We start from the raw sequence: 14,153 nt of genomic DNA, 5'->3' as shown, positions 1-14,153 counted from the left end.
AGACCAGTGAGAAGGCCTGAGGACTGGGGGAGGGATATTGAGGGGCGGAGTGTCTCTTGTTCTCTGTCTCTGGCTGAATAAAAGCTATGTCACAGCATAGAGAAATTGTACATGAGAGACTTCAGAGACTCTCTCTTTCTCCCTCCCTCTCTCTCACTGATTGCTATTCTCACAGAACACTGATCACCGAAGACCTTGGAGAGCCAGGAAGTTCCTTCTCCAGCAAGAAGTGGTTGCAAGTGGTTTTGAAAACTTTGAGGCTCAGACACCAGGAGCCCTAAACTCTGAGGGCCTGCTGAGGTCAGGGCGTGAGTGCCCAGGGAGACCCTGGGGGTACAGGCACCTGCTTACACACTGACAGCACCCACCACCCACCCGACATGGGGACCAAATAGGGCGCCAGCATGTGGAGAGCATGTGGAGAGAACTTGGGGACCTGAGCGCGTTGTGGGCGGGGCCTGGGGAGTGTCACCACACCTGGTGTTTCCAGCGGGCCAATAGCTGGCTGGCCCAGGTGTGGCAGTCCTGCATAAGGTTTAAGAGGAGATCTGGGAGTTGGGCAATAGCACAGGGGGTTAAGCGCACATGGTGCCAAGAGCAAGGACCAGAGTAAGGATCCCAGTTCGAGCCCTCAGCTCCCCACCTGCAGGAGAGTCGCTTCCCAGGCGGTGAAGCAGGTCTGCAGGTGTCTCTCTTTCTCTCCCCCTCTCTGTCTTCCCCTCCTCTCTCCATTTCTCTCTGTCCTATCCAACAACAATGACATCAACAACAATAACTACAACAACAATAAAAAAAAACAAGGGTAACAAAAGGGAAAATAAATATTTAAAAATATTTAAAAAAAAAAAAAAGGAGATCTGACCCGGAGGGGCCTTGTTCTTTCGGGGAATCTTCCCAGGCCCTTGGGAAGTCCATCTCCTCTCTCCTAACTACCTCGTAACTTAGCAAAAGCAGCTTGGGGACTGCGTGGGGATCACAAGGGCTACCTTACAGGGGAGGGAGCTGGGGAAGAGTCCTGGCTTGCCTTTCCCCCCTCAGCAGGCCCACCCCAGATGCGCTCTGGGAGGTGGCAGCACTGGGGGGGGGGGTATGTGGAGCCTACTGGTGTCACCAAATTCCACAAAGGCGAAGAGTGAGTGTGACGGGTAGAGGTTTTACAGGCCAAGTTTATGAGGGGTGGAGCTGCCCCTCGGGTCCTGGCATCTGTCAGGACCCACAGCCTCTGAGGGGTGCCACCCAGGACGGGTGGGGACCTCAGGAGAGCCCCGGGCCCAGCCGACAGGAAATGAGAACAGTGGGGAGATGGTGGCGGGGGTCAGAACTGGAGGAACGGGGGAGGGGGGAGGCCTGAGGGCAGTGGCTTCTCCTGGGGGCTCTGCACTGCTCGCCTACCCCCACCTCCACCCCTGAACCATGGGTCTCTCATGGATACACCAAGCACAGTCTATCATTAAGGTGACTTTTCTTTTTAAAAATAATTTATTTATGAGAAAGATAGGAGGAGAGAAAGAACGAGCCATCACTCTGATACAAGTGCTGCCGGGGATCGAACTCGGGACCTCATGCTTCAGAGTCTAGTGCCTTAGCCAGTGCGCCACCTCCCGGACCACTAAGGTGACCATTCAAAAAGAACGGAGCACAAAAGCTTTCCTCTTCCTGCTGGCAGCCCGGTGAACGCGCCGGGAGAGCAGCGGGCGAAAGGCTGAGCTTCTGTTGAGGGGGCCGCCCCCAGCTCCCTCCCCTGGGGTCCTGGACCGACTCCTACAGGAGAGCCCGGCCCCCACTGCACTCAAGGGAGGGCGCTTCGGTGCTTGGTCAACGCGTGCCTCTCTCTTCTGTCTCTGTCTCAAAATAATAATAATAATAGCGGATTGATTGATTTCAAAGATGTGTAAGGGCCAAGGCGATGGCGCCGTGGGGCTAGAGTAGAGGACGCACGGCCCCAGGCCACAGGAGTCTCGGGTCCAATCCCTGGCACCATCATAAGCCAGAGCTGGGCAGTGCTCAGTTCTCCCGCTCGCAGTCATAAGTCAATAAATGATGTCAGAGGCGCTCGGGGGAGGCGACCGGGTGCAGCGGAGTCACGGGAAGGCTGCTCGCGATCGGGCCAGGACCTCGGCGGACACCTGCAGAATCTTCAGCTCCTCCGTCCACAGGGCTTCCACCAGCGTCAGCTGGCCACTCCAAGCTGCGTCTTCGTCTTTCATCCGGGAAACCTGGAGGTCATTGATAAGTCACTTCTGGCTGTTGGGGAGCATCCACTGGCCATGACATTATCAGGTTTTCACCATTTTATGTTTATGATATTTTGATTTATTTCTTATTGGACAGAGACAGAGAGAAACTGAGAGGGGAGGAGGAGACAGAGAAGGACAGAGACAGAGAATCACCTGCAGCCCCTTGTGAAGCTTCCCCGCTGCAGGTAGGAACCAGGGGTTGGAACCTGGGTCCCGGCACACTGTAATATGTGCGCGTAACCCACTGCACCACCGCCTGGCCCCAGATCTCCACCATTTTTACATACGCCAGAGTACAGAGGGAGGGCACCAGACGTACAGCCCTGAGGCCCCAGAGGTCCTGAGTCCAGGCTCAAGCACCACCGTATACCAATGCAGAGTGACACTTCAATCTCCAATTCTCTCATAAAAATGAATGAAATATATAAACCTTAAAAAATAAATAAATAGGGAGTCGGGCGGTAGGGCAGCGGGTTAAGCACACATGGCGCAAAGCACAAGGACCGGCCTAAGGATCCCGGTTTGAGCCCCCAGGTCCCCACCTGCAGGGGAGTCGCTTCCCAGGCGGTGAAGCAGGACTGCAGGTGTCTGTCTTTCTCTCCCCCTCTCTGTCTTCCCCTCCTCTCTCCATTTCTCTCTGTCCTATCCAACAATGACAATGACAACAATAATAACTACAACAATTAAAAAAAAAAAAAGGAAAAGAAATGTCTTCCAGGTTCATTAAACTTTGAATCAAGGCAATGTTTTCACTCAAATGTGTTGATTTCTCATTTAATTAAAATACTTACTAAATCAAAATATATAAAGTAAAAAGTATCTTAAAAAATTATTACTGAGGCCAGGTGGTGGTGCACTTGGTTGAGTGCAAATGTTACAGTGTGCAAGGACCCCGGCTCAAACCCCCAGTCCCCACCTGCAGGAGGAAAGCTTTGTGAGTGGTAAAGCAGGGCTACAAGTGTCTCTCTGTCTCTCTTCCTATCACCCCTTTCTCTCTTGATTTCTGGCTGTCTCCATCCAATAGATAATTAAAAAATAATTCTTTTTAATTAGTTATTTACTTATTACTTATTTTAATTAATTAATTTAATGGATTCATTTAGTTCATTATTACCAAGGATTCAGGCAGTAATTTTACCTACAAAAAAGGATAGCCCCGATGTTAATCATCATGAAACAGAGAATACGTCAAGGTTGATTCATGTCACTGGTCACTAAATTTATTTATGAGAGAGTAGGAGGGAGAGCCAGAGCATCAGTCTGGCACATGCAATGCCAGGGGTCAAACTCAGGATCTCACGCTTGAGAGTCCAAGGCTTTAGCCACTGTGCCACCTCCCGGGCAGCTTGAACAACCCTTCATCCAAAACACTTCAAGGACGCGGCGTCCTAGAAACAGACCTTCTGAAGCGTAGCATTCGTCTCCTCTGTGAAACACAGGCATATCTGCTGAGCTATGTCCAGACTGATCTTCTCATTCAGATCCGAAATGGTTTCCCCAAGAAGCACTTTTTTCCAGCACAGACTAGAACCAAAACATCCAATAAGACCGAGTCAGGAGGCTCTCCAAAATGAAGACAGCTTTTCTAACCCAACAAGCACTTCTGTCTGTCCACACCCGTGCTGACACTCACTCCACGGCTGACTCCCGGGAGCCTCCCCCAGTGTGTGAAGAACAGAGGAATGCGGGGAATAAGACGTGAAGGGTAGGGGCCCAGGTGGCGGCTCACCGGGTTAGGTACATATACGACAGTGCACAAGGACCCAAGTTCCAACCCCCATCCCCACCTGCAGGGGGAAAGCTTCACATTATGTGATTAATATTACTATTGTGTATTATTACATTAGGACCACATAAATGTGACTATAGCTAACATTTCATTATATATAATGTATATTAATAGTGTAATATAGTATAATGATGTGAAACACAGAACCCTCTAAAAACTGATCGTATATTAATAGTGTAACAATATAGTATAATAACATGAAACACAGAACCCTCTAAAAACAGATCAGTTATAAACAAAAATGAAAATACAATTACATATAAAGTCATACATATATAAATATAAATTATTAATTGCTTGTTGTAATTAACTATGCAATACATGCTACATGTATTACACACCTAATTGTAATGAATAAAATTGCTACAAGAGTTTAAACAACAGTGATATAGCTGTCAATATAAGGAGCCTAATGAGGGGCGGGGGAGATGAGGGAGAGAGAGAGACACCTGCAGCCCTGCTTCACCGCCTGTGAAGCTTCTTCCCTGCGGGTGGGGGCCGAGCCCCTCTCCCTGCCTGCCCCCCACCCCAACACCTGGAGAAACAGGAAGTCTGTCCGGCAGCTGTTCTGGCTCTGGGACAACCCTCTTGACTGGGCAGGGCCAGTGCTCACACTGAAGTGTCTGCCCTCAACAACCACAGGGGGCACATCTGAGTGGAGAATGAAAAGTTCTCACGGCCCTTAAAACCTCTAGTACAAAGACAGGAACATGGATGCCACACCAGAGCAAGTCGCATAAAGAGCAGGCAACCCCCCCCACACACACACACAGACACACAGACACACAGACAGACACACACACACACACACAACATTCCCCTCTCAGCTGGGAGAAAGAACTCCAGGTCACACGCACGCTGTGACTGTGCGCACGGCACACACGGGGCTTACAATTCCTGGGCTCCGAGACATAACAACTTGAGGGCGGTGAGTAACCTCCAGGATGGCCCGTCCCAGCCAAACGTCAGATTCCTAAAGGGGAAAGCCAAGCCGAGACAGAGCCGTCATCTCAGGGCTTCCTGAGACCACAGCAAATGGCTCCAGATCAGACTTGTCTTTTTAAAGCACAGCTAGGCATGGCATGATCTTCAGTCCTGGCCCAAGAGACAAAAGAAAAGTAAGCGGGAACCCTGTGAGAAGGGTCACAGCTGGAGGCCAGTAAGGAAAAGTCTGGGTTGCGCCAGGACCCAAACAGCACTTCCCAGTCACTGAACTAAAAACGTAAAATAGGGGGCCGGGCGGTAGCTCACCAGGTGAAGCGCACAAGGACCGGTGTAAGGATCCCGGTTCGAGCCCCCGCCCTGGGCCCCCCCCCTGCAGGGGGGTTGCTTCACAGGTGGTGAAGCAGGTCTGCAGGTGTCTTTCTCTCCCCCTCTCTGTCTTCCCCTCCTCTCTCCATTTCTCTCTGTCCTATCCAACAACAGCAATAACAACAACAATAACAACAATAAGGGCAACAAAAATGGAAAAAAAAATGGCCTCCACAAGCAGTGGATTCATAGTGCAGGCACCGAGCCCCAGCAGTAACCCTGGAGGCAAATAAATAAATAAATATAAAATACACTGGACCAGGCCATGGTGCACGATAAGTATATATTACTGTGCCCAAGGACCTGGGTTCCAGACCCTCAGTCCCTCTACCTGCAGAGGGAGAGCTCTGTGAGTGGTGAAGTAGGGCTGCCGGTGTGTCTCCAATCCTAACCCTTTCTGTCACCACGTCCTTCTTGATTTCTAGCTGTCTCTGTCCAATAAATAAATAAATAAATAAAATAATTTTAAAAAAAAAAGAAAAATTTCTTACACTCCTAAGGGTCTTGCACCATGAGCACCACTAACCATTAAGTGTTCAAATGTTGCAATGTGCCAGGACCCAGGTTCAAGTCCCCAGTCCCCACCTGCAGGAAGAAAGCTTCACGAGTGCTGAAGCAGGGCTGCAGGCGTCTCTCTGTCTCTCTCCCTGTCTACCTCCTGCTTCCCTCTCGATTTCTGGTTGTCTCTATCTGGTCTCTGGAACCAGTCAGGAGACAGCCCACACCCACAGAAGCCCCCACTACTTAGTTTTCATCAGTTTCCTGAAGGAATAATTGAGAGAGGGGTAGGGGGAGAACCACTTACTCTATAAGGTCGTGATCCTTTAAAATGGAAATCTTTTTGTTCATCTGTTTATCTGCTGGTGGGAGATATTTAATGAGTATATCTACATGAAAAAAAAAAAATCAGGTTGAGATTTTTGGTGCCTTCGGACAAAAGCAGACACCTTTCCCTCCTTGACTAACTTCCCTTCTCTTAGCAGTCAAGACCTATACACCCTTTCGCTGCATTCACACACCCTCACATACCCCCCCCCCAAAAATCTATTTTTCAAGTCTAAATCGATGCCTTTGAAAAGCTTCAGAAGTCCAGGGCAGTGGACAAAGTACCCACAGCGTCAGCCCGCATCCCACTGAGCAAGTCAGTCAACAAGCCTGGGTAGCTGAGTCAGCAATGAGCAGGACTACAGGGGAGGCAGACACCAAGACGCATCGGCTATTTACGTTGACAAGATTGTGTTTTTAGCGGTCAGAATTCCAAAGCGCCTGGATATTAGCGACTGTCGTCATAAAACCATGGGAACTGGCAGGTGGCTCGCCTGGCCAAGCACCTATGTTACTGCGTACAAGGACCTGGGTTCAAGCCCTGGGCCAGCACTCTGATTCAGCTATGAGTGATGGGATGGTGGCCTGGGGCCTCTCCTTCACTCTGTATCTCTCTCCTATATTGCTCTCTCTGTCTCTCATCCTCTGTCTAGAAGAAAGGAAGAAAAACAAGGACTACTGGAGCTGTATAGCTACTGAGCGATGATCCTGGTAGCAAGGAAAAAGAAGGAAAATGCAAAATTAGTGGGCCGGGAGGTGGTGCAGTGGATAAAGCATTGGACTCTCAAGCATGAGGTTCTGAATTCGATCCCTGACAGCACAGATACCAGAAAGATGTCTGGCTCTTTCTCTTTTTCCTCCTTTCTCATTAATAAATAAATAAAAATTTTTTTTAAAAAATGCAAGATTAGCAAAACTGTTTGGTATAGCAAAATAGCAAGTGGTCTTTTTCCCCTTAGAAGTTCTATTTTTGGGAGTCGGGCGATGGCGCAGTGGGTTAAGCGCACGTGACGCAGAGCGCAGGGACCGGCGTAAGGATCCCGGTTCGAGCCCCCGGCTCCCCACCTGCAGGGGAGTCACTTCACAGGCGGTGAAGCAGGTCTGCAGGTGTCTGTCTTTCTCTCCCCTTCTCTGTCTTCCCCTCCTCTCTCCATTTCACTCTGTCCTATCCAACAACAAAGCAACGTCAACAATGGCAATAATAACCGCAACGAGGCTGCAACAACTAGGGCAACAAAAAAAGGGGGAAAAATGGCCTCCAGGAGCGGTGGATTCATGGTGCAGGCACTGAGCCCAGCAATAACCCTGGAGGAAAAAAAAAAAAGAAGTTCTATTTTTTGGGAGTCGGGCAGTAGCACAGTGGGTTAAGCGCAGGTGGCGCTAAGCACAAGGACTGGCTTAAGGATCCCGGTTTGAGTCCCTGGCTCCCCACCTGCAGGGGAGTCACTTCACAGGTGGTGAAGTAGGTCTGCAGGTGTCTGTCTTTCTCTCCCCTTCTCTGTCTTCCCCTCCTCTCTCCATTTCTCTCTGTCCTATTCAACGATGATGACATCAGTAACAACAATAACTATAACAATAATAAAAAACAAAGGCAACCAAAAAGGAAAATAAATAAATAAATATTTAAAAAAATTAGAAGTTCTATATTTTAGGGCAGAAAAATAGCCCCTCCAGACAGGGTATTTGCTTTGCCATGCATGTGACCCAGTGTTTGAGCCCAGCGCTCACCACAGTGGAAGCTTCAATACTGCGCTCTTTCCCTGTCTCACTGCCTCTGTCCCTCTCTAGCTGAAAAAAAAAAAAAAAAGGCAAAAAAAAAAAAATTAGTCTGGAGTGATAAAGACCCAGCAAAGGCAAAAAAAAGTTCATTTTACATTTCAAACGTAGGCGTGACTAAAATGCAGAGTGTATTAGCACCGTCAGACAAGTCAACCTTCCACAGTCATCAACATTAAAGCTGTTCTGAAAATATGAAGCTAATCTCACAGCCTTTCTAAGGGACCCAGTAGGGCCCAGCACTGAGCTATTTTTTTTCCTTGTTTTTGTTTTGTTCTGAAAAATGATATTCTAATTCTGTCCACTGAGTGGAACAGGATCGCCGCTTGTTTCACTTAAGCTTACATCAGAGCTGCAGTGGCGCCCAGTTGCGTGAATATGTCACTCCATGCAAGGGTCTGAGTTCACGCTCCCGGTCCCCACCTACAAGGGTGAAGCCTCTCTCTCCCCATCTATCTCCTCCCTCCACTCTCCATTTCTCTCTGTCCTATCATGAAAAAAAGAACAAGAAAATCTTAAAATAATGGCTGCCGGCAGAGTCAGGCAGTAGTGCGGCGGGTTAAGCGCACGTGGTGTGAAGAGCAAGACTGGCGTTAAGGATCCCAGTTTGAGCCCCCAGATTCCCACCTGCAGGGGAGTCGCTTCACAGGTAGTGAAGCAAGTCTGCAGGTATCTCTCCCCCCCCCCCGTTTTCCCCTCCTCCATTTCTCTCTGTCCTATCCAGCAACAATGACATCAATAACAACAATAATAATAACCACAACAATGATAAAACAACAAGGGCAACAAAGGGGAAAAAAAATGGGAGTCGGGCGGTAGTGCAGTGGGTTAAGCACACGTGTGTGGCGCAAAGCGTAAGGACTGACTAAGGATCCCGGTTCGAGCCCCCGGCTCCCCACCTGCAGGAGGGTCACTTCACACAACAGGCAGTGAAGCAGGCCTGTAGGTGTCTATCTTTCTCCCTCCCTCTCTGTCTTCCTCTCCTCTATTTCTCTCTGCTCTATCCAACAATGACAACATCAATAACAACAACTACAATAATAAAAATAAATACATAATTTTTTTTAAAAAATGGCTGCTGGGAATGGTGGGTTTGTTATGTAGGCTATGAGCCCCAGTGATAACGCAAAAAAAAAAAAGAGGGGGTGGTGGAATCTGTCTCCCTTTCTAATACTCTATTTGGAGTTTTTACAAAGCTAAATAAATATTCTAAAAAAAAAAATGGTAACGCCAGTGGTGACGGTGAGTGAGTGGGCCGCCAGTGGAACATAAATGTAGCTGACAGTATGTCATCGTGGCATTGACCCTGGAGGCAAGCACTGCGCACGTCTAGCACTCGGCGTCACACACACACAGTGGGCACGTTCTGCCCTCCAGACCTACTCTGCTTGAGTGACAGAAAGGAAAAAGATGTCCCAGCAGAAATCTCCCATTTCCCTCCACCGAATAGTATATTTATTTCCGTAGCAGCTGCCTGTCTCACCCATCCTGCTGTCTGACCTAATGGAATCAAACTCTTCTCGGTTCTCATCGTCAGTATCAATCACGGTGTATTTGTCTTATTTCAATAATCCTGAAAGTACAGAGGTAACAGCAATCCAGTCCGGCCTACCTAAGATGAAATAAGTGATATTAATTTTGTGGCCTTGCCATTTAATCACCACCTAGACTGGCAAGGGAGAGGGCGGACCCCAGCCTCTTGAGGACCAGAACAAAGAGGACTCCCACCTTTGGAGACATAAACACAAGCATGGGGGTTCCGGGCGGACACAAACCCATACTCCAGAAGCAGTCGGTGGTTGTCGTGGGGCCCGTAGCAGATGAACACCTCTTCATACTTCCTGCAACTCGAAGCCGCCCGGATTTCGTAACAGCGGGTTTCTTCATTAAATGCGGCTTTTACCTAGAAAGGGGGATTGTTAATGGTTTTTTGGGATTTTGTACAATAAAAGCATAAAAACAGACTCCCCACAGAACATAACTAAAACAGACTTCCCAGCTTCTGGCCACCCTAAGATGCCTAGTCTCATCTGCTCTACCGCTTCTTTCTGGCTTCTATCAAACATTTTGTCCTGCTTTATATCTTACCACCTTTCAGCCACCGTGTTGTGGATGCTACTATGATTTCATCCTGACTCCCCTGGGCAGACGACCTCACCCATGTGTCCTGGAGCCCCACCTCCCCGGAGCCCTGCCCCAGTAGGGAGAGACAGAGACAGGCTGGGGGTGTGGATCCACCCGCCAACACCCATGTCCAGTGGAGAAGCAACGACAGAAGCCAGACCTCCCACCTTCTGTACCCTAAAAAGAAGTCTGGCCCATACTCCCAGAGGGGGAGAAATATTAGAGGAAAGATGACTAGAGGGCTCTGAACCCCAATTCCATCAGGACTCAGACAGAGAAGAGGAAAAAAGGAGGGACACTCACAAGTAGTAACACGTGGCGGTGTGACTTCTTAGAAAGAGAAGGCAGGGCCGTAGAAACAATGGGCAAATCTATATAAATACAGTTATGGAAACAATAGCCGACTCAGATGTGGGACCTTGGGAGAACCACTGCAGTTTCCAATGGGCGGAATGGGGACACAGAGCTCTGGGGGTGGGTACGCTGTGGAGTTGTACCTCGGTAATTTTGTAAACCAATATTGTCACTAATAAAATTAATTTAAAAAAAAAAAAAGCCTGTGCTCTGGTTATAATTTCAGCCAGGAGCTGGACAGTGGCACACCCTGCGGATCATACATATTACCGCACACAAGGGCCTCAGTTCAAGGCCTCAGGCCACAGACGGGAAACTCCACAAGCGGTGAAGCGCTGATGGAGGGTCACTGTTGCCTCTCTCCATCCCTGTCTTCTTCCCCTCTCAATTTTTCTCTGTGCAATCAAATTATATAAAGACAAAAAAAAAAAAATCTCATTAAAGAAAGGAGGAGGAGAAGGAGGAGGAGGAGGGAAAAACTCTTCTCCTGGCATGCCACAGGGCAGAAGGAAGGGCTGGAGACATGTCTGTGACTGTCTCTCCACGCAGGATTCTCCAGTGATGTCCCAGACTCCTTTTCCCCACAGTTAGTGTGTTTTCAACAGCTGCTCTGTGCCAGGCTGGACCGAGGACTGGAGTTACAGAGAGGCCACGGCCCAGCCCTCCCAGGCTGCCAGGGAGAAGGAGCAAGGCAGTCAGTGATCACAGCAATGCTAAATGTGCCAGTGATGCCACCGAGTGAGAAGAGCAAGCTAGACTCTGGTCCTCATTCTACAAGGAGAAAGGGCTCGGAGGCCGTGGTGGGGGCTGGGGGGAGGCAAGGTGCTAGTTCAGACCATGGGGGAGGAGGAGAAAGGCAGACTCGACCTGACGCAGGTGGGCCAGCCTGCAGCCGGCTACACCTTTCTCTTCCCGTCATATTTACTGATGTAGATGAGAAGGATGCAGAGAGAAAGACGTACAGGGCCAGGTGGTGGTGCCCATGTTACCAGGTGCAGGGGGCTGGGCTTCCATTCCCCACCTGCAGGGGAGACTTCAGGAATGGTGAAGCAGGTCTGCAGGTCTCTCTTGCTCTCTCTCTGCCTACATCCCCCTCCCCTCTCAATTTCTCTCCATCCTATCCAATTTAAGAAAGAAAGAGAGAGAGAAAGAAAGAAAGAGAGAAAAAAATGACAAAAGACGGGGGCCAGGCCGTGGCACACCTGGCTAAACGCACACTGCAGTGCACAAGGACCCAGGTTCAATCCCTGCAGGGGGAAGCTTCATGAAGTGGTGAAACAGGGTTGCATATGTCTGTCTGTCTCTTTCCCTTTCTATCTCCCCACCTCAATTTCTGTCTCTATCCAATAATAAACAAATATAAAATTTTAAAAACCCTGTTGTCTTGTTGGTAGAAAGTCCCAGTGAAAACCCTGGTGAGGGAAAGAAAAGGAAAGAAAAGGTAAGGAAAGGGAGAGGAGGGGAGGGGAGGGGAGGGGAGGGGAGGGGAGGGGAGGGGAGGGGAGGGGAGGGGAGGGGAGGGGAGGGGAGGGGAGGGGAGGGGAGACAGACCGTGAGAGAACCAGAGCCCTGCTCAGCTCTGGCTGTTGGTGGTGCTGGAGACGGAACCTGGGACCTCAGAGGCTCAGCAGGAGAGCCTTTTGCAGAAGCATATGCCTCTCCCTGTGCTTCAGCTCACGGGCCCCACAGGTGCCTCTTGAGGCAGAGCACGCGCCCCTTGGCCATGTCTCACCTGGACGTCCGGGCTGTGATTGAGCAGGTCCAGGTAAGGGGCCAGCGCACAGGTGTCGGGTTCTGCCGCAAAGCACGGGCTCGGCGGGCGCTCCCAGTACACGGCCCTGGTGTTGACCGTGCACCATGCCCACAGAAGGGCGCCGCGGCTGAAGACGCTGTCCACAGCCTCGGCAAACAGAGGCTGCAGGGAAGACAGGAAGCCTCGAGAGGAAGCCCAGAGCTCCTGCACGCGGGCTTTTTGCTCCTCGGTCTTGGCTTGCAAAGGTTTGGGAAGAAGACCCAGCACTGCTGGCTCCAAGCAAACGGGGCAGGTGTAGGCCTTCGGTAAGGTGTCCAGGTAAGGCTTCCAGGGAGATCGCGACCCCGCATGCCTCTCGGAGACGAGAAAGGTGCACAGAGCCAGCAGGGGAGATGGGCGAGGCCGCCACCTTTGAGGAAAAGCCAGAGTGCAGGGATTACCTGCTCTGCAAAAACACAGACAGGGCAACAGCGACACAGCAGATGTCCCAGGGGTCTGTCCTGCTCACTGAGGCACCGCGGCCAGACGGTCGGCACACATGGCCCAGGGGGCGGCACGGCAAGGGGGCAAGCTGCCGGACCACCGAGCGTGAGGCTCTGAGTTTGGCCCTAGGATGATGCAGGGGCCGATTAACGTGGTGCGAGCCAACGGTCCTCCTTTCTCAAACACCCCCCTCGGGAGTACACGGAGGAACCTGCCCGAGCCGCAAGAACTGACTCACTGACACAGGTTCTGACTTCGTGGCCTGCTGGCAGAAGAACTGGTTCTCCAGTCTAAAGGTTTCTGCCGAGGGGGGCCAGGTGGTGGCACACCTGGTGAAGCGCCTGTAGCACCATGCACAAGGACCAGGGTTCGAGCCCCCGGCTCCCCACCTTCCCAGGCGGTGAAGCAGGTCTGCAGGTATCACTCTTTCTCTCCCCCTCTCTAGTCTCCCTCCCCTGTCAATTCCTCTCTGTCCTGTCACATAATAGTCTTTGCTGGATTTCTCTCTGGAGGGTCTACCCAAAGGAGACAAAAATGCCTGTCAGATGCACCTACGTACCTATGTTCACAGCAGCACCATTTGTAATAGTCAAGATGCAGAAGCAACCCACATGTCCAAGGATAAATGAGTGGCTAAAAAAAAAAACCTGTGGTAGGGAGTCAGGCGGTAGCACAGCAGGTTAAGTGCACATGGCATAAAGCACAAGGACCCGCGTAAGGATCCTGGTTCGAGCCCCTGGCTCCCCACCTGCAGGGAGGTCACTTCAGAGGTAGTGAAGCAGGTCTGCAGGTGTCTGTCTTTCTCTCCCCCTCTGTCTTCCCCTCCTCTCTCCATGTCTCTCTGTCCTATCCAACAACAACAATAGCAACAATAGTAACAACAGCAACAAAATGGAAAAAGTGGGCTCCAGGAGCAGTAGATTCATAGTACAGGCACCGAGCCCCAGTGAGAACCCTGGAGGCATAAAAAAAAGGTTTTGCTAGACATCTCCTTGTCCCCCTTGGATAAGGACACATGGCTTAAAAAGGGGGGGTGGGGGGGAAGAGATGGATGAAAAGAACCTTGACCTGCTCTGTGCCATAAAGTAACCACCGGGTACGTTATTTCCACTGTGATGACTTAAATGATAACTGAAAATTCAATTCCTCCGTTACACAGGACACACTTCAAGGGTTCATTGGTCGTGTGTGGTTCATAGCAGTTACCACATTGGTGTCCAGAGAGGGGACGTTTCCATCAGTCCAGAAAGTTCTATTACCAGACACTAACTTAGAAGACTGTGTTCACTATATACTTGGTACAGTCCCCAAACTTTTATTCTTTCTTCTTTTCTTATTTATTTATTTACTTACTTACTTAGCTGAGCACTGCTCAGCTCTGGCTTATGGTGGTGTGGGGGACTGAACCTGGGTCCTTGGAGTCTCAGGCAGTAGAGTCTGTTTGCATAAAGATTATGCTATTCCCCCTCCCTCTCTTTTATTCCTAACAACTCCACACTGT

The 14,153-nt window shown here is 50.1% G+C and overlaps 1 protein-coding gene across 9 annotated transcripts in view; it reads right to left on the bottom strand.

The window, feature by feature from the left end:
• Nucleotides 1-1,455: 1,455 nt before the first annotated feature.
• SETD4 (SET domain containing 4) overlaps nucleotides 1,456-14,153 on the bottom strand; it is a 29,453-nt gene continuing 16,755 nt past the window's right edge. For 6 of the 9 annotated variants that reach the window (XM_060198670.1, XM_060198672.1, XM_007519750.3 and 3 more), the window contains 6 exons: nucleotides 12,149-12,578; nucleotides 9,667-9,841; nucleotides 6,143-6,224; nucleotides 4,919-4,999; nucleotides 3,638-3,761; nucleotides 1,456-2,216 (listed from right to left, as the gene is read on the bottom strand). In XM_060198670.1, the coding sequence (XP_060054653.1) occupies nucleotides 2,082-2,216; nucleotides 3,638-3,761; nucleotides 4,919-4,999; nucleotides 6,143-6,224; nucleotides 9,667-9,841; nucleotides 12,149-12,578 (1,027 nt within the window). In that variant the 3' untranslated portion in view covers nucleotides 1,456-2,081. Of the gene's footprint in view, nucleotides 2,217-3,637; nucleotides 3,762-4,918; nucleotides 5,000-6,142; nucleotides 6,225-9,666; nucleotides 9,842-12,148; nucleotides 12,579-14,153 lie in introns of those variants that run through there. The other 3 variants (XM_060198671.1, XR_009551705.1, XR_009551706.1) reach the window with 3 other exon arrangements.

This window comes from Erinaceus europaeus, chromosome 9 (genome assembly GCF_950295315.1).
Source record: "Erinaceus europaeus chromosome 9, mEriEur2.1, whole genome shotgun sequence".
Classification (NCBI taxonomy): Eukaryota; Metazoa; Chordata; class Mammalia; order Eulipotyphla; family Erinaceidae; genus Erinaceus; species Erinaceus europaeus.
The sequence above is the reverse complement of the archived record's forward strand: the minus strand, read 5'-3'. Positions and strand labels throughout refer to the sequence as shown.